The sequence below is a fragment of the Elephantulus edwardii genome, unplaced genomic scaffold (assembly GCF_000299155.1).
Source record: "Elephantulus edwardii isolate Elephantulus edwardi_28Jun2011 unplaced genomic scaffold, EleEdw1.0 scaffold00075, whole genome shotgun sequence".
Taxonomy (NCBI): Eukaryota; Metazoa; Chordata; class Mammalia; order Macroscelidea; family Macroscelididae; genus Elephantulus; species Elephantulus edwardii.
In genome coordinates, this window is record NW_006399825.1 from 13,017,768 (window position 1) to 13,038,068 (window position 20,301).

At 42.1% G+C, this 20,301-nt stretch overlaps 1 protein-coding gene and 1 pseudogene across 1 annotated transcript; one reads left to right on the top strand and one right to left on the bottom strand.

Annotated features, from left to right (window-relative positions):
* Nucleotides 1–7,160: 7,160 nt before the first annotated feature.
* Nucleotides 7,161–7,646, top strand: LOC102866622 (melanoma-associated antigen 10-like). Its single transcript, XM_006889155.1, has one exon. It carries the CDS (start codon nt 7,161–7,163, stop codon nt 7,644–7,646), a length of 486 nt encoding a protein of 161 aa, XP_006889217.1.
* A 2,908-nt stretch (nt 7,647–10,554) lies between these two features.
* On the bottom strand, nt 10,555–11,411 carry LOC102872833 (annotated as a pseudogene).
* Between the last annotated feature and the right edge of the window lie 8,890 nt (nt 11,412–20,301).

Sequence of the window (20,301 nt, forward strand, 5' to 3'; positions counted from 1 at the left end):
CATATAAATTGTTTCATTTATGAAATTTTGCTTTTATACATTCATTTTTGTGATTGGATTTTATATAACTCATTACTATTGATCTGTTACTTTTATCTTCCTGCCTCAAATCCCCCTTGCTCCTTACAATTTCTTCACTCCTCATGCCCCCCACTAATCTCTGTTGTCCTAGTAATTTCCTCTTCCTTCTACCACACCCTTCCTTCCCTTTTCCTTTTAAACAGTTCTATATATCTTGTTGTAACTTGTGGTTGCCCGTGAGGCTGAACACTGTGACACCGATGTGTCAAATGTGTTAATGGTTGGCTACCCAATGTGGACAGAGAGTGGGGTGGAGCTCCCCGATTAAAACGAACTTGGAAGGAAGAGTGGTACAAGTCAACATAGACTCTACTTCAGGCGGACTGGATGGAAACTGTCAAGGATGTGAGATTCTTTAATGGGGGAGCAGTGGCGTGACTGCAGGATTGCAGTGCAGCTTCTTGTTACTAGGTCACGAGATCTCCCCAAATAATAGCATTTACAAGACAATTGAAAATAGAAATTGAAACTTACAGCTATTTTCTACATGGTCTATTGTTGACCCTCTAGCGAGTTTTCAGAGGCAGTAAATCGCACAGGAGAACATTGTCTACCTTTCTCCTATAGAGGAGCTGGTGGATATAGAGTCAGATGTATTTAGCAAATAGTTCAAATAAGGGTCTATCATTTGGAATGGCATCATAAGGCCTGAGCAACTTTTAGTAAGTTAAAAATAAATTAGTTTGTAGACTTTCAAATATATCCTAAAAAGAATAGTTTTCTCTATAAATAAGAATAATTAAAGAAATGGGGACCACTTTCTGAACAAAGGCCACATTCTTTAAGCAGCTGGTCAAGGTCTATAGTCTGATACTATCTTATGATATTTCAATCTTCACTGTGGCGGGATGTTATGGACTATTTCTTAGGAATACAGTTCACATTTTCTCATCTTGTAAATATGGTCAGTCCACTCTTACTGAACCAGCTACCTGAAATAGCCTCATTTCTTACCTCTACTTATTAAAATTGTACTCATTTTTCAAGATGTGCTTAAACACTTCTTTCATGAAGGTTTTTGATCCCAAATCTTTCCTGCCTCTTACAGACTCCCAGTACTTAATGCTTACTATTTTTTGTGGTATTTTTTTCATTTAAAAATTTATTATTAATTTCAATGAAAATTTACAGAGACTTTGGATTTCCATTCATTCACTGATGCACTTTTCTCCCCCCACAGCCTTCCCCTCTAGTACACTACCCTCTTGGAAAAGTAAAAGAAAAATTCTTTCATTGTTTTACAATCCCTCCCCCAAGGTCCACTCCACTATACAGCCTTCATTAATACGTATTTTACAGCAGTATAAACCATCTTGTTTTAGTCCGTTCTTGGGTTCCATCACATTGGTTCCTCCTCAGAGCGTCCTTTGTAAAACACAATGAAACACCTGCCTGGTACTGTGTCGTCCAATGATCATAGCTATATCTGAGCCTATTGAAGTCACTGTGTCAGTCTGTCTGTTGAAAATCTTTCTTTCTTTTTTTCTATTTAGCAAGCATAATGTTCTTCCTCTGGTTGCCCTTGGTAATATGTCCAAAGTTGGTTTTTTAAAATTTTTTAAAATTTATTTTATTATCTTTGTGTGTGTACCATCAAACCAGATCTGACCGGTACTGGAGGAGATTGAACCTCCTTCTCCAGCAGAGCATCTGATGGATTTGAACTGCGCACCTCTGGGATTGCAGTGCAGTTTCCTGCCACTAGGCCACCAGAGCTCCCTCAAAGTTGTTTTATGTGTTGCTGAGTTGTAATCAACTCACAGCTGACTCTCTAGTGAATTTTTATTTTAGATGGATACCAGCAGTCAGAAAATTAAAAAAGGTGGGTTTGGTTGTTGGAGTTTTTTTTTTAATTTGTTCTCAAGGAACTTGCCAAAATGCTAAAGAGCAATGACGTCAGTTTAAAAACTAAGGTGCACTTGATCATGCCATGGTCTTTTCAATTACTTGCTATGTATCTAAGACTTGGACAATGAATAAGGATGACAGAAGGATTGCTGCCTTTGAGTTGTGGTGATGGACAAGAGGCTATTTCACCTTGGACTTTTAAATTAAATGATTTATACTTGAAAGAAAGACAAGCAGAAAAAAATGACTCTTAGCAATTCTTTTGGCTTCCACTGCACTGAGATAAGGTAAAGCTGGTGCCCAGCAAGCACCCCTTTCCAAGTCTGGAAGTTAAATGGAACTGGCAAGTATGCTCACTGGTGCTGACCACATGGCTCTACTTGAGAAGTGGAAGTGGGAGTCACACAGCAATGAAGAGATGTGCCGCATTTGGACATGCTACCTAGATGCTGTGACTTAACTTGCCCACATGTATGAATAAGTGAAAGAAGGTTGTTGGTCAGAAGAGTAGGGAGTTATGAGAAATCCTGGATCATTAACTTAGCCCATGTGAAGGGCTAAAGTTGAGAGTTGGAGGGACCAGCTACTCTGAAATGCAGGAAGATACATGGACCCCTGAGCGTGTGGCCAATGCTCATTGGGCCTTATCACTGAAGCTAGTTGACCAGAAACCAAACAGATACTGGTTTGAGACAATGTTTGATACTATGAAATAGTGTAGATTTCAGCAATGTGATGGCTTGTTCTGGACTGGACTTTGGCTCTAGATACAGATTCTGAAAATTCCAAATGGAACAGAAAAGTCTTCATAAAAAGGAGCTTGTTTTCTCACAGTACTGGTTTGATAGGGAGGAACATATTAAAAATTTGCTATCTAAAATGGGGAGATTAAAGTATGAGGCATGAAATAACTGGATTATATGTTTTCATGAATGTAATTATTAGTAAGATGATTGTAAGAGGAAAGCTAGATCTTCAAATATAAAAGGTAATGGCTAGAAAAGCCAGGAGGTGGTCTGTGGTGTTAAGTGTTTATTGTTCAAAGTGGCTTTTCTGGCCAATGACTTTCACTGTGTCACACAGATGGGCAGGATCATGTATCTAGGGAATATTAGTCTATCCACAAGTGGATTCAGAGACAGAATTGAGAATCTACACTCAAACAGGATAGAGGAAGCAGCGAGCATCCTTCAGAGATTCATATGACAGGAACACCAGGATGTACACAAGAGCAGTAGCAGTCTCAGCAGAGAATTGGAGACTTCATGAGACAGAGCTGACATGGGACTGCTGCTCCTAGGAGCCACAGCCTGAGGCCTTTGTGCAGGTTTGCTGGAGGACTGAGGGAAGATGCAATAACTGTCAGGAATAAGGGAATGTTATGACACTGACCTAAGCTGTGAGACTGAAGGTAAAGGGGCCCACAAACTCGCATGAGCAGCTGTCTGGACTGAGGGACTGTATCCTTCTGCCAACCTGAGTGATGGTCTGTTAACTTCTCTAATAAACCCCTTAACTGTGAGTACAATTCTGTAAAGTCTGCGTAGTCATTGCAATGGATTTTTAACCCAGTAGAGCAGTAAGATTGGTGTTGGAATGAGTCGTACTAGGTGCAGGAGTGTGGGGGACTTTATCTGACTTTACAGGAATTACTTTTGTGCTGTGATGTTATTTATGGGGACATTTCCCCTTTGTGGTGTTAGTGGAAGCCAGACTTGGCCATCCTTATGTTGCCTCCACTCTTTTCACAGGCATATGACGATAGTGGAAGAAACTGCCATGTGAAAGAGCTATATGGAGACAGACAGGATCCAAAATTGAAATTATTTTGTCACAAACCAAGAAATACTGGAGCTACCAAAAGCTGAAAGATAATAAAGGACCTATGCTAGTGCCTTCAGAGAAAATATGGTTCTACCAATACCCTGAATTTAGATATTTTAGTATTTTGAACTGAGACACTACATTTCTGTTGTTACAAACAAACAAACAAACAAACTGCTGATGAGCAATGATATCAGTTTAAAGACTAAGGTATACTTGATCTAGTCTATTCATTTACTGCTATGCATCTGAGAATTGGATAATGAATAAGGATGGCGAAGAAGGTATACTGTGCTTTTTTGGGGTGCATTAGTCTATAGATATCTATGAGGTCAAGTTGGTTTATTGTGTGATTTAATTCTTCAGTATCTCTGTTGAGTTTTTTTCTGGTAGTTCTATCTTTTCTTGAGAGGGGTGTATTGAGGTCTCCCAGCACTATAGTAGTGTTGTCGATTTCCTCTTTCAGTTTTGTTAATGTTTGTTTTATGTATTTTGCTGGTCTTTTATTTGGTGCATAGATATTTATTATTGTTATGTCCTCTTGTTCTATTGACCCTTTCAGCATTATGTAGTGACCTTCCTTACCTTCCGTGATGGTTTTTACATTGATATTTATTTTATCAGAGATTAATATGGCTACTCCTGCTTTTTTCTGGTTGCCATTTGCTTGGTATATTTTTCCCCACCCTTTTACTTTTAGCCTGTCTTTATCTTCATTTTTCAGGTGTGGTATATTCGCACAATGGAATACTATGCTGCATTAAAAAACAAGGAACTCATGCAATATTATTCAAAATGGTTGACTCTGGAGAACATTATGCTGAGTGAAATATCCCAGTCACAAAAGGACAAATATTACATGATGCCACTGTTGTAGAATGGGACTGTCCTTGGGGTTGGGGAGAGACTGAGTAAGATGGGTTCAATAATGTATACTGCACTGAAACAGAGGAGGGAGAAAACTGTTTAAAAGAGATATATAACTAGGTATTTCTGTCATCACAGGAGACTAGAGCGAGGGCTACATGGTGGAGGGGACCTGGGGGAGTGTTTGTAAAACAATGAAAGAATCTTTTCTTTTACTTTTCCATAATTTGACTCATGTACTTATAACTTGTTAGTCAAATTTGTGTCTTCTAGGTTGCAACACCCCCATGATACATCTTCAAGGATATGAACATGTACGGCCAAGCACAATCAATAAGAGTGCATCTAAATTCCAAAATCAATCTCCATAATAGTCTATGTGTTTCCTACTGCCAAAGGGGCCCTTTAGAGTAGTGAGAGAGAAGATCTTCACCCTGAAACCCACAGCATCCCTTTTCAGCAGGAAGTAGCTAAGAGAATATGCCATCCCCTTTTCCTTATGACTCAGGGTGAAGTCTCTCTCAGGGAGGAGTGATAGGGAATGGCAAAGGACACACTGACAAAGAAGATTAATCAGAACTGGCTTTGACAAGCACTGTGGCATTTGGACAAGAACAAACTGGGAGGAGGGTAGAGAGAATAGTGCAACAATGAATGAATGGAAACCCAAAATCTCTGTAAATGTTTATGAAAATTAATAAAATATAATTATAGAAAAGAAATGAATAAGGATGGCAGAAGAGAAATTGATGGCTATGAGTTGTGGTCTTGGAGAAGAGTACCGAATATCCCACTAACTGCCACGAGAACAAACAAATGTCCTGGAGACAATACAGCTAGGGTTTTCTTTGGAGGCAATGATGATGAAGATTGACCTCACATACTTTAGATATGTTATTAGGAGGAGGCAGTTCTTGAGAATGAACATCATCCTCAGGAAGGTGGAGGGTCATTGTAAAAGAGAAAGACCTCCAAGAAGATTGTTTGACACAGTGACTGTAACAATGGGCTCAAGTGTATTAGAGATGGTGAGGATGACACAGGATAGGGCAGAGTTCAGATCCCTTGTTTATAGGGTTGCTATGATTCGTAGTTAGCTCAACAGCACATAACAAGAACAACAACATCAACAATAACAACAACAGCAATGCAATCATGATGTTGCCTATTGATCCAGTGGCATCGATTTTTGTTTTCTGTACATTGAGATATATATTGAAGGCTCTAGCCTTTACTCATCTGCAGTAAGTACTCCAAGCCTTCTTTACTTTGAGCAAGCAAACTTGCTCAGCATACACAGTGAATAAACATGGTAAAAGGTCTTGTACTCAGTAGGTAATGAATATGGATTTGTGAATGTAGGGAGGAATAAAGGAAAGAACTAATTACTTTTGCTTTAGCTCCGTTGGAGTTGTAGACTGCATTTCTACTAAAGCACAAATTGATTATAGAGGGTTTTGTAAAAATGCATGTTTATTGGAATAAAAAAAAGAACAATGAAATATGAAATATGAAACAGAATAAAGATACCTTAATTCTTTCCAAATCTGAGTATAGAACGAGGGGGAACTTTTGATCTTGTGTGTCCCCAAAATGCTCTTCCCTGAAGGACTGCTGCTGCTCTTATGTGTTGTTATATGCTTGCGACCCATAGTGACCCTATGGACAACAACTCTAAACTCTGCTCTATATTGAGTCAATTTCATTTTTTCTGACCTTCTCCCAGTCACTGAGACAATTCATTTTATCCAGAGTCTTCTTCTCTTGCACTGTCCCTGAACCCTCCCAAGCATGATATCCCTCTTCAAGGACTGGTCCCTCCTTTCAACATACCCAGAGTAGGTCAGATAAAGCTTCAGAATCCTTGTCTTCAGGGAGCAACTTGGTTTTAGCCTCTCTAGGAGGAATCACTGGGATGCTTGACAGCAACATGGAGAGGCTGAGATTGTTAACAACTTCAGTTTGCTTGGCTCTATAATCAACACTCTTGGTACCAGCAGCCAGGAAATTAAAAGATGAATTGCATTGTGAAAATCGGTTGTCAAAGACCTCACCAGAGTGCTTTCTGTCCCTGTGTAACTTCTGACCTCTTGGCCACAAAAGACTCCCTAGGCACCTCTCTTCTGGTCACAGCCAAGGACCTGAAACTTACCTGCCTCGACATCAGGAAGGTGGAGTGGAAGTTGAACATCTGAGCAGAACAAGGAAGCTGCAGGCGCCACCTGGAGTCAAGAAGTCGACCATCACTGGCAACCATCAGCCATTCTCCTCCTCCCAGTCTCCAAGACTCATCATGTCGCAGAAGAGTCAGGACTGTGAGCAGAAGCACAGGGCTCCAGGAGCAGAGCAAGCCCCAGAGCCTGGAGGGAGTGCAGAGCCCAGGAGCTGAGGAGGGGGCGGCTGCCACGGCCTCTACTGCCCCCTCTTCCTCCTCTGCTGAGTGTTCCCTGATCCCGGGACCCCAGGAGGAGGGGAATCCTTTGGGGGCAGAGAGTACATCCCAGAGTCCCCAGGGTGCCTCCTCCTCCCCTCAAGGGGCCATGTCAGCTGAGGGCACCAGCGGTCAGGAAGGGGCAGGTGCTAGTTCCCCCACTGTCAGGTCTTACAGAGGGTACAGGCCCAGGAACAAGCTAGAAAACATAGTGTGGCATTTGGTCAATTTTCTGATCTCCAAGTATCAGAATGAGGAGCCTACCAATAAGGAAGAGATCGTGGACAATGTCATCAGAAGGTGTGAGAACAACTTCCCTGAGATCTTCCAGAGAGCTTTGAAGATCATGCAGATGGTCTTTGGTGTGGAAGTGAAGGAAGTGAACCCCACCTCCCACACCTATGTCCTGTTCCCCTTGCTCGGGCTCACTTATGACAATAGTGTGAAGAGCCAAACCCAGAGCTTCCCCAAGAATGGCCTTCTGATCACAATCCTGAGTACCATCTTCCTGGAAGGCGGCCGTGCCAGTGAGCAGAAGATCTGGGAGACGCTAGAAGCGATGGAGGTGCATGCAGGGCAGGAGCATTTTATTTAGGGGGAGCCCCGCAAGCTCATTCAGGAATGGAAGCAGGGTGAGTATTTAAACAGAGCCAGTACGCAATAGTCAGCCTCCCCGCCAGGAATTCCTGTGGGGCAAGCGGCCCGCAGAGAAACCAGCGAGTTCAAAGTCCTGGAGTTCCTAGCCATGGTCAGTGACACTAGCCTAAATTCCATACCCGGTCAGTACTTGCAGGCTCTGAGAGAAGGGACGCACACAGGACCAGTCCCAGATGAAATCGCGGCTCTCAGCACCTTGATTGTATTCATTCCACCGTTTCCTAACTTTTAGATTCAGGGGTGAATTTCATGCTACTTGAAGAGAATAGGCAGCCTTCAAAGCAGTAGTGGGCCAGGGCGGAAGACGTGCACATTACAAGTCCTGTTCTAGAGGGGTCAATGTAGATACTGTTGGTTTCTCCAGGAACTTTTTAACTGTTCGTTTTAATAAACGGTTTGAGCTTCAGGAAAAAAAATTTTTAAAAAAAAGGAAAAAAGAAAAAAAAGACCTCTCCTAAGTACTGAAAAGCAATGATGTTACTCTGGAGACTAAAGTGCTCCTGATATAGGCCATGGTCTTTTTAATCACTTGCTATGCATCAGAAAGCTGGACAATAACTAGGGATGATAGAAGGAGAATTGATGCCTTTGAGCTGTTGTTCTTAATTGAATATACCATGAGTATTGAATATACCATGGACTGCTAAGAGAACAAACAAGGTCATCCTCTCTGTAAGGAGGATGAAAAGATTGGGGTTTTTTTTTCAAACTTTTCATTGAGATTCGAGAAGTTTTTCGATGGAAGGAATTGTATTTTGACTCAACAATTCATATAATGTTTCATGACATTAATTACATTCTCCATGTAGTGAAAGCATCTTCCCATTTCCTCACTGGTTATCCATATCCCTTCATCCTTTTTTCCTATTCCTTTCTGCCTTCTGATACATGATGTTGTTATATGTCATTGACTAGTCTCACCGGGACCCTATGTCTCTGACCCTTGCCCTGTCCTGAGCCAATCTCACTGTCTTTGGTACACCTGACCCCATTGGCACAGTCACTGTGTCAATCCATTTCATCCTGGTCTTCCTGTCCTGCACTGACCCCCCTACCCTTCCAAGCACAATGACTTATCCCTGGACCAATGTTGCCTTTTTTTGGATCTTTTATGTCTGAATATTCTAAGCAGTGTGTTCCTCTCTGCTTTTATTGATCCCTCGGCCAATGTTGCCTTTTTTGGTCTTGTATGACTGGTTGTTCTAAGCAGTGTGTTCCTCTCTGCTGTTATTGATCACTGCCTTCAAATTGATTTCAGCAACCCTCTATGGGGTTTCAGAGGCCATTAAGATTAAAAGCATAACGGCAGGAGACTTCCCATCCTTCCCCTGGGAAGCCACTGGTGAATTCCAACCGTCAGAGACCAGAGACCAGAGGCCAGTTAGCAGCACAACAAGGTATGGACGGGCCTGCCAGGGCTTCAATAATTTTACAGGCTTTCCTATTGTTTGGCTAGGAGGTGAGTTTCAGCCTTGAAGGAAGATTAAGAAGCAGTCTCATTTCCAACCAGTACCTATCAGAGCAGTGGGCCTGGACTTTAAAAAAAATTTTTAGCCCAGATTTTTAAAAATGATTTTCATTTTGTTAGAAACCTTTTGATAATGGGGAATAATACAACTTTTTCTTTTTCTTTTCTTCCTGGCTCCTTCCTTCCTATCAGCCTCCTTACTCATTCAGGTTAAGCCAATGTTGTCTCCCAACACAGAATATGGCTGCATCTTTTCTTCCACTGAGTTCCCAGATCATTCCATCACATCTCCTTCCTTGTTGTCCATCCCTCCATTCTAATTCCTTCTTTCCTAAATGCCCTCCGAACTTCTGAACCCACACCTCCTCCAGAAGACAACTTTTTTTTTCTTTTTTTTTTTTTTCTTTTTTTTTTCAAGAAGACAACTTTTGAAGTATAAACATAGGTTAGAATTGATCCCCTCACCTCCCACCCCCCACCTCAGCCTTCTGGCCTACAGTGAATACAAGAAAACACTTGGTTTCTTTCACAGGAACCAGAGAAGAAGTGCTCCATGGTGGGGCTCCTTTCTTTTGTGTTTACACTTTGTGTTTGGAATTGTGCCATATGAATGGCAGAAGATGAGCTCCCCAAGTGCACTCTCAATCACTTAGACCACTCTTTTAGCTTCCTAGGGCTTCCATAATAGTACACCATAAACTGATCGGCTTATGGAAGCATAAATTTATTGCTTTAAAGTTTTGAAGGCCAAGAGTCTGAAATCAAGGCTGTTGACTTTCTGAGATCTCTGAGAGAGAATTTATACAAGCTTCTTTCCTAGTTTCTGGTAATAGCCAGCAATCTTGGGCATCCCTTGGCTTGTAAATTTATCTTTACTTGACTGCTGTCTCTGTCTCTGTGGACCTTCATTTTTTTAAAAACGTTTCAGATAGTTTTATTTCTTCAATTTTTAAAAATTTATCAGGAGTGACTGAAATAAAAAGTATAATTGAATCCCATCATCATCATCATGGAAATGGCTTTAAGAGAAAACTGGTCAGGTAAATATTATTGTTTCCCATTTTCAACCAGGCAGTAGTTGCCACTAATACAAGACAGCCAGGAGTCTGTCAGGAATGCTCAAGATATGTTATATAACACGCCTGTTCACAGGAAGAAACTCATGTGAACTTCTTTTTTTTTTTAAAGAATTCTTATTGTTGTCTTTTTTTTTTTTTAAATGTGTGTACCGTCAAATTGGAAATGACTGGTACAGGACGTGATTGTTCCACCTTCTTCAACAGAGCATCTGATGGATTTGAACCACGCACCTCTGGGATTGCAGTGCAGTTTCCTGCCACTAGGCCACCAGAGCTCACCTCATGTGACCTTCTTGATCTCAGTACAAGACAAGCACAAAGGCACCACCCATGCCTCTGAGCACATTGGACCAGGTACCCTTGAAAAAAGCTCTGCCTCCTTCACCTTGAGCAATCTTCCTCCAGCAGTCCAGTGTGCCTGCTGTGTATATGGTATCAGTTCCTTTGCACCCTCACTGCATCATCATGCAATGAGGCTGTGACAGACTGAGCGATCATCCAGCTAAAAGATGATGTGAGTGTACTTGAGATCTGAAAGCATTCCCTTTTCAGTGTCATGGATACCGAAGTAGACAGCTCGGTGGATTATAACACCCAGCACAGACATGTTAAAGCCTTGATACCAGCCCCTAATCCCGTCAGGTTTGGAGATCTTAACCAGGCAGTCACCAAGGCCTTTGAACTCCCTTTCTGATCCTGTTTTCCCTATGTCAGATGCCAGGCGGGTACGGGCAAAATCGAGAGGGTAGACAAAGCAGAGGGAAGCAGCTCCAGCAGCCCCATCTGATGCCAGATTCCCGGCAAAGGAGCGCCAGAACCGGGTCCTCTTGTCCACACCACCCAGGAAGACTTGCCTGTATTTATCTTTGAAGGCAACATTGAGAGCCTGGATGGGAAAGGATCGGATGACATTGGCCAGGCTACTGCACCAGAAGGACAGAAATCCCTGATCCTTGGGGATACAAACCACGCAGTCGATGATGCCCTTGCACAGCTTGTCTGTGGTCCTCTGCTTGCTGGCATGCTGCACCTGCACCTGCAGCAGCTTGACCTGCTCGATGGGCGCTGCCGTGGTCTTGGAGATGGCTGCTGCTGCTCCACCTGCCAGGAAGTCCTTGGCGAAGGACACAGCGGCATCTGTCATTTTGAAAATGGAAGAGGTGGCAGGCAGAGGGCGAGGATAGGACAGGAACTGACTTTGACTCTGGACTTTGTCTCTGTGCACCTTCATTTTTATAAGGTCATTAATCCACTCTAATATTACTTATTCACCTTATAACGTCTTCATAGATCCTATTTCCAGAAGGCACAGGGATTCACAGGAACAGAGGTTAGATTTTCAACTATTTTTTTTTCCATTTTAGAAAAATTTAACCCATAATGATCTCCAGTCTTCATTCTGGAGCAGAAAAGCAAATCTGGAAAAGCACTGTCATTTGCTCAGCTACTTAAGGGTAGAATCAAGACCACAATCTAGGTCTTCTGATCCCATATCTAGAGTTTTCCAAAGTGTGATCTGTCTGTTATCAATAAAAGATGAGATGTTTTTGGTGGAACCCTAAGCATCTTGTGTATTGTTTATAATAAACGCAGGTTATACACATGGATTTCACCTGATGGTATGCATAGGAATCAGATCGACTACATCTGTGGAAGGAAAACGCTGGAGAAGCTCAATATCAGCTGTGAAAACTAGGCCGGGGGCTGATTGTGAAATTGAACCAAATCTACAGGAGCCAAAATATGACTTTGATTTCATACCACCTGAATTTCAGAATCATCTCAGGAACAGGTTTGAGGCCTTGAACACTAATGAGCGAAGACCAGATGAGTTGTGGGAGGATGTCAAAGGTATCATCCAGGAAGAGTGCAAACGGTCATTACAAAGACAGAAGAGGAAGAAAAGACCAAAATGGATGTCAGAAGAGACTCTGAAGATTGCAGAGAAGCCAAAGCACAAGGAAGCATTCAAGATACTAAAGAGCTGAAGAGAAGATTCCAAAAGGCTGCTAGGAATGACAAAGCAAAATACTACAATGAAATGTACGAGGAGCTAGAGTCAGAAAATCAAAAGGGCCGAACTCGCTCAGCATTTCTTAAACTCAAGGAACTGAAGAACAAATTCAAACCTAGAGTTGCTATAATCAAGGATGCTTTGGGCAGAATATTAAATGATCCCGGAAGTATTAAAAGAAGATGGAAGGAATATACTGAGTCATTGTATAGAAAGGAATTGGCAGAAGAATTTAATGAAATAACATATGAGCAAGAGCCTATGGAGATGAAGGAAGAAGTTCAAGCTGTTTGAAGGAAATAGCAAAAAATAAGGCCCCAGGAATAGATGGTATACCAATTGAAGTATTTCAGATAACAGATGTTGCCCTGGATGTGCTCACCAAGTTGTGCCAAGAAATCTGGAGAACAACCACTTGGCCAACTGACTGGAAGAGATCTATATTTGTTCCCATTCCAAAGAAAGGTGACCCAACTGAGTGTGGAAACTACAGAACAGGTGTCATTGATTTCACATGCAAGCAAGATTCTACTGAAGATTATCCAAAAACGATTAGAACAGACATCAGCAGAGAATTACCAGAAATCCAGGCTGGGTTTAGAAGGGGTCGTGGTACTAGGGATATTGTTGCTGATGTTAGATGGATCTTAGCTGAAAGCAGAGAATACCAGAAGAATGTCTATCTGTATTTCATTGATTATGCAAAGGCATTTGACTGTGTGGATCATAACAAATTGTGGCTGACTCTGAGAAGAACGGGAATCCCAGAACATTTAATTGTGCTAATACGAAACCTATACTTGGACCAAGAGGCAGTCGTCAGAACAGAGCAAGGAAACACTATATGGTTCAAAATTGGGAAAGGCTTACGCCAGGGATGTGTACTATCTCCATACTTTTTCAACCTGTATGCAGAACAGATTATCCGAGAGGCTCTCTGAGGAGAAGTATGGCGTCAGGACTGAAGGAAGATCTATTAACAATTTGCGTTATGCAGATGACACAACCCTGCTTGCTGAAACTGAGGAGGACCTCATGCACTTGCTGCAGAGGGTCAAGGACTGCAGACTTCAGTATGGATTGAGGTTCAATGTCAAGAAGACAAAGATTCTCACCACTGGACTTATTGGCAGCATCAGGATGGATGGCGAAGAGATTGAGATTGTTCACAGCTTTAGTTTGCTCGGCTCCACAGTCAACACTCCTGGCACCAGTAGCCAGGAAATTAAAAGACATATTGCGATGGGAAAGTCTGCTGTTAGGGACCTCTCTAAAGTACTCAAGAGCAACAATGTGTCTCTGGAGACTAAGGTGCTTCTGGTACAGGCCATGGTCTTTGCAATCACTTGTTATGCGTCAGTGTGCTGGACAATGACCAGGGAGGATAGAAGGAGAATTGATGCTTTTGAACTTTGGTGTTGGAGAAGAGTGCTGAGAGTGCCATGGACTGCTAAGAAAACAGATTCATCCTAGAGAGGGTTAAACCAGGTTGCTCCATGGAGGCAAGGATTCTGAGGCTTCATCTGATATACTTTGGTCATGTTGTAAGGAGGGACCGGTCCTTGGAGAGGGACATCATGCTTGGGAGGGTGGAGGAACAGTGCAGGAGGGGAAGGCCCTCTGGGAGATGGATTGATTCGGTGACTGGGGCAATTGGGATGAGTGTGTTGGAGATGAGATTGGCACAGGACGGCGCAGAGTTTAGAGCTGTTGTACGTATGGTTGTCATGAGTCACAAGTGACTGGACGGCACATAACAACAACAACAACAACAACAACATGGCTATTGTTGTTTCTTACCATCGAATCAGAAACAACTCACAGCTGACCAACCACCAGGTTTTCAGAGGCATTCAATCACACGGGAGGACACTGCTCATCTTTCTCCCGTAGAGATGCCACAGAGTAGTTGATGGATGCGAACTGTGTGGCTTTGGATTGGAAGCACAGCTCCTTACCACTAGGCTGCCAGAGTTCCCTGTCTACATCTGAGGCATTCATATATCTTCTAATGAATACATTCTTAGAGGTTAAAATCCCATTACAGCCTAGAATGCAACACATGGATTGACAATCTAAAATGAAATAGAGTGTGTAGTTCAAATCCACCAGGTGCTCTGCTGGAGAAGGAGGGACAATCTCCTCCTGTACCAGTCAGATCTGATTTGATGGTACACATGCAAACAATAATAAAAAGAATAAAAAATAAAATTAAATAGAACACGGACTTAAAGTTATACTCTACTGTACTTATGCTGAAGTAAATATAAATTAGTTCTAAGAATTGTTATTGTTTTTGAGTACCGTCGAGTCAGAAACGACTCATCAGTTGACTCTCCAGTGGGTTTTCAGAGCAGTAAATTGAATGGGAGGAAAATGACTCCCCATCGTAGATTCAAACTGCATCCCATTGGCTGGCAGTACAATTCCTTACCCCCAAAGCCACCGTAGCTCCCTATTAGAAAGCTGAATAAGAGAAATAACGCATAGAGTACTTTTTCTTCTCACTTAAAATAATTTTGAAATTAGACTGGACTGTTATATAGATATGTTGTTGTTGTTGTTGTTAAGTGAGTCACAGGCGACTCATAGGGACCCTATGAAGGAAAGTCCTGGACAATTTCTGTATAACTTTAGTCCTTTCTCCAGGTTCTATAGATACAGTGTTTCATATTTATTGCAATCTTCTATAAACCTGTGCACACTCAGAATTTCCCCCACCCCCGAAAAAAGTTTATCATTTTCTGGCGATTAAAGAAAGGTCAAGTTTTTGACACTTTTCCCACGGAGAGGTGAAGAGTGTATTTCCTCTTGCTTTGAATCTGAGTTGGTCAGTGATGGCTTTGACTAATAATAGAATGTAGTGACAGTGACAGCATTATGGTATCAGGCCACATCTTTAGGAGGATGAAAACTGTCCACGTTGCCCGTTTGCTACTTTGACCTGACATCTTAGAGACCTGGCTACTCTGAGAGGCCATGCTGAAGAAGTGATGTGGAGAGTGAATGGGAATAGAGAGGAGAGGGAAGAATGGAACAGAGAGAATGGGAATAGAGAGGGTTAGGGAAGAATGAGGAAGGCGAGGAGAAGAGGTGCTCAGCCAGCCCTCCAGTGTTTCAGAACTCAGCTGCCTAAGTCGTCCGAGCCCACTTGAGGCTCCATATAGAAGGAGAGAAATGAACCTCTCTTTTGTGACTTATTTAGATTCCTGAACCTCACAATTGTAAAATACAACAGTCAATTTTTATTTTAAGCCACTAGACCTTGGACCAGTTCATTATATATCAACAGATAACTGGGAAATACATTTAAAAATAATATAACCAATTTTAACTTTAATTCATAAATGTCTATGCATAGATTACAAAAAATAATGAAGTTCACATAGGGCATTTTAAGAATATGTCAGTAAGTTCCTTGCGCAAAATGAAAATGGTCTTGAGCCAACTTATGCTGATATTTTAAAAAAACTAATCACATCTTTAATACTCAGGTTTATGACCTTTAAAATGTTATTAAGATTATTAACACAACCAGGTTCAACACAGGCAAGCATTAATTAAGGGGCTATAGTGGAGAGTTTTTATTTTTACTCCTACATGTTTTCATTTAAAGTAGAGCAATTAACATAGACACACACAACTCACATAGACTTGTAGTGACAGCCACTGGCATATGTATCTTACAATATTGGCTGAAACATATGGAAATTTCTACCTAAATATGTAGATCCTGGATAAAATGCATGGATATATGAAGGTGATAAGAGGATGCCAAGAGCTGATTTTTCAAAGATCTCTTGAGACAAAAAGTCTCTTTTGGCGCTGTGAGATGTTTAAAACACCCTCTCTTAGCATTTCCTCACCTATGAGATTTCAAATTAATGCACATATTAACTTTATATCTGTCTCTACTAATTCTTGGTTTTTACTGAAACCCTTAAACTGTATGAGCTCATCACAACAAACACGGCAGACAAAAGAAAACAATACAAACATTGAGGCCTCTTAAACACCTTTCTCCTTATTATTTCCAACTGTTCCTCATATTTCTGTGTTAACATGGTTTTCTTCTTATTCTTACCCATATTTTAGACTCTTCTGAGTTTTAATACTTTTCCTATTAATAACAAAAGATAATTCCAAAGGGAGTTGCAGGTTCTATATCAGCTTTTCTATTAAAAGGGCAAGACTATAGAATTCAGCATCTGATAAAGCAGGGATAGATATAAAAGCTACAAATTGTTTTAATAAATTTCTTTCCCATAAATTAGCACATAAGATTGCATTTGAGCCTTTTGGTCATCAGGTTCTGCACAATCATAAATATTCTTAGACCTTTAAACATTGAGAGAGGTTCCTAATTCAGAAAGAGTTAATGTTAATTTTTTTGCAAAGGCCAATTAAGAGACTAATTATTTTTTACTAATAACAGACACATTAGCTTTTATATCCACAAGACCTGTAAAAGAAATTTGGTTAACAGAAAAAGAGAGGACTTTTGATCATTAATGATGGTTTTTACAAAACAAATATTTCTTAGTACTTCCAAATCTTCTTTTTTGATCTATTAATAGTAGGAAATGTATGATAAGGGAGAAGCAAAAGTTGAGCATTATTTAACCGGTTTGTAGGAAAAGGAACAATTTTTTTTTTTTTTTTTACTTCTAATGAAGAATTTAAGATACTAAAGAGCTGAACAGAAGATTGCAAAAGCAGGTTGGAATGACAAAGCAAAATATTACAATGAAATGTGCGAGGAGCTAGAGTCAGAAAATCAAAAGGGCCGAACTCGTTCAGCATTTCTTAAGCTCAAGGAACTGAAGAACAAATTCAAACCTAGAGTTACTATAATCAAGGATGCTTTAGGCAGAATATTAAACGATCCAGGAAGTATTAAAAGAAGATGGAAGAAATATACTGAGTCATTGTATCAAAAGGAATTGGCAGATACAGAAGAGTTTAATGAAACAACTTATGAGCAAGAACCTATGGTGATGAAGGAAGAAGTTCAAGAACAGCTAAGATTTTGTTAATGAAATTCTAGTAAGAAAAAGCAGTCAGGGCCAAAACAATGGTAATAGTCATTTAAACAATCCCCTACCCTATGCCATTACTTAGAATCAATAGTTACTTCTTGTGGAAATCATGGGCAAACATTTTCTAAAAAGAAGAAAAATGTCTTTAAATCTTTTTTAATTACCCTTATACCTCGTGCCTTGAGGGAATCCTTATTACCCTTTATGAACAATTCATGTTCACTTAATCCCTGTCCCATAATTCGCTGCCCTTGCCTCCTCTGTGCCTGTCTCACAGGGAGGGTAATCCCGTGGCGGCAGCTACGTGCCTGTCTCACAGGACGAATGGTCCTGCGGCTGGCAACAGTGCGGGTCTTCACTCGTGGTCCCAGACTCACGGTGACTCAATGGATGGACCGGCCGGGCGCTTCTGGCGGGCAGCGTTCATCGTCCTTCCCCGTTCCTGGGCCCCACGTTGGGCGGCGATTATGCCCTGGCCCACGGGTGACCCTAGGAGGGGAGGAGCGAAAGTGGGGGGGACGGGAGGCACGAAAAGCGGGAAGACAGGTCGAATCTCCGATCAAGTCTTCGTTTTATTGAAAGCACTCACAGCTTGTATGGAGAGGCACAATGGGGGAGGAGAGGTACACAACGGGGGAGAATAACATGTCGTTTCCAGTAAGCTGAGGGTTGTCTGGTGGTCAGAAACTTGGCAGGGCGTTCCCAGTAGGCGGAGGCCCCTCCTCCCAGGGTGGGGCAACATGTCCAGACATGTCCTTAGAGAATTACAAAATGGCTTCAGCTAGGTTGAACTACCAGCCTCCAACAGTGGGGTATTTTGTTTGTTTTTTTTTGTATTTTTTATGTGGTACTGTGAAGTCAGATCTGACTGGTACAGGAGGAGATTGTCCCTGCTTCAGCAGAGCATCGGTGGATTTGAACCATAGACCTTCGGGATTGCAGTGCAGCTTCCTGCCACTAGGCCACCAGAGCTCCCTCGCTCGTAGTTTTGAGTGGATGCTAAGTATAGTTCTTTGAAAGATGTTAAAGAAAAAAAAGAATTGAACCAAAACACCTTAATAGCTGGGTCCGTCCTCAGGTTACATGTCACCTCAGAATTTTTTATTTTATTAATTATGTGTGTTGAAATCTTTTAGAACATTTTTAAGTGTCTCTGGTATTAGCATGCTGGGGGTGTTAGATGCCATCAAGTCCATTCCTGACAGCAGAAGGGAACCTTGCCGGGTTGTGTCACCTGCACAATCAGAGCTGCCCTGGAGTCCATTGTTGGAGCCACCCCGTCCGCCGTGTGGAGGGTCTGCTTTCCCCTGTGACCTTCAGTCACGGGCGATGTCTTGGGCTCAGGGCTTGTGTGAATTGAAGTCCTGCCAACCTCTCTTTTAAGGAGCATCCAGTTCCCCTCCTGCCGAGGCAGCGCTGTTTGTTACTGTGCACCTGTGAGTGAGAACCGACCCACAGAGGACCCCTTGGCAGGTTTTCAGAGACAGCAGGTCGCACAGGAAGATAGTGCGTCTTCCCCCCTTGGAGCTGCAGGTTTGAACAAGCTTTCCTTTGAGTTGGCAGCACTACTTCTCACTGCTAGGCCACCAGAGCTCCCTCTTGTCTAGCTTGTTCTGGCATCGCTGAGGCCAAAGGACGAGGCTTGCCCTGACGTTTGTAAATGTGTCTGCCAGAATCGTTGTAGTTGGATAATGAATGCGCTTAGGGAGTGTTGCAAACATCTACAAGTCAAAAGGTAAGAGGTTCAGATTACCCCCACCCCCCCCACCAGTAGAACCTCAGAAGAAAGATCTGGTTATGTGCTTCAAAAATATCAGAGCCCTAGTGGCAGGAAGCTGCACTGCAATGTTGAAGGTTCATAGTTCAAATCCACCAAATGCTCTGATGGAGGAGTTGGGGCAATCTCCTGTGCCAGTCGAATCTGATTTGACCACACACACATTTTTTTTTTAATCAGAGCCTTTGAAAACCCTGTGGAGCACACACAGTTCCACTCTGCATTTATGAGATCACCTGGGTCAAAGATGAGTCAATGCAGCTGAGGTATTTCTTAGTGTTTGAAAGGAATTAAGGTGATGTCCAAGTCAAACAAGGTTCCCCCAGTCTGTTAAATGGAGCAGGATGAAGTGTGATGGTGGGGGATGAAGGTCTCAGTCCTTCTGTAAGTTACCTGCCTCCCCACCACCACCTCTTCAAGCACTGCCTCTAGGCACCTCTAGTCTTGAGGCTCCATTTTCATAGACACACCCAGTCCGGCCCATCCACTTGCACACTCAGGATCCTGCTCCTCCACCAGCCCCCCCACCTTCCACACTTGTTTCACCTTCGCTCCTTCCATTTAAGTCCCTGATGTTACTAGAATGCCATCAAGTATGACTTATAGTGACCCTATGAACAGACCCGAATCCTGCCCTGTCTTGAGCCATCCAAACAATCTGTAACACACTTGGCCCATTGCTGCAGTCATTGTGTTAATCCATCTTGTCGAGGGTCTTCCTCTGCTTTGCTATCCCTCGACCTTTCCAAACATCATATCCTTCTCCAAAGAACAGCCTCTCTTAGCAACATGCCTAAAACATAGGAGATGAAGCTTTATAATCTTTGATTCCAAGGAGCACTCTGGCTGCACCTTCTCGAAGACATACTATGTTCATTGGTAGTCTGTTCAGTACTCTTCCCCCCAACATCACAGCTTAAAGGCATCAATTTCACAGCTTAAAGGCATCAATTCTTCTGTCATCCTTATCTGTCCAGCTCTCAGAGGCCTAGCAAGTGATTAGAAAGACCATGGCCTGACAGAAAACACCACAGTAGTAGTTGGAAATGTCAATACACCACTCTCAAGAAACGATAGAACTACCAAAAAGAAACTCAACAAAGACGCTGAAGAATTAAACCACACAATAAATCAACTTGATCTCTTGGATATTTATAGGCTAATGCACCCCCAAAGAGCACAGTATAGAGGGAGCTCTGGTGGCCTAGTGGCAAGA

Excerpts from the sequence above, each read along its gene's own strand:
- LOC102866622 (XM_006889155.1), top strand. The coding sequence starts at position 7,161 with ATGTCAGCTGAGGGCACCAGCGGTCAGGAAGGGGCAGGTGCTAGTTCC.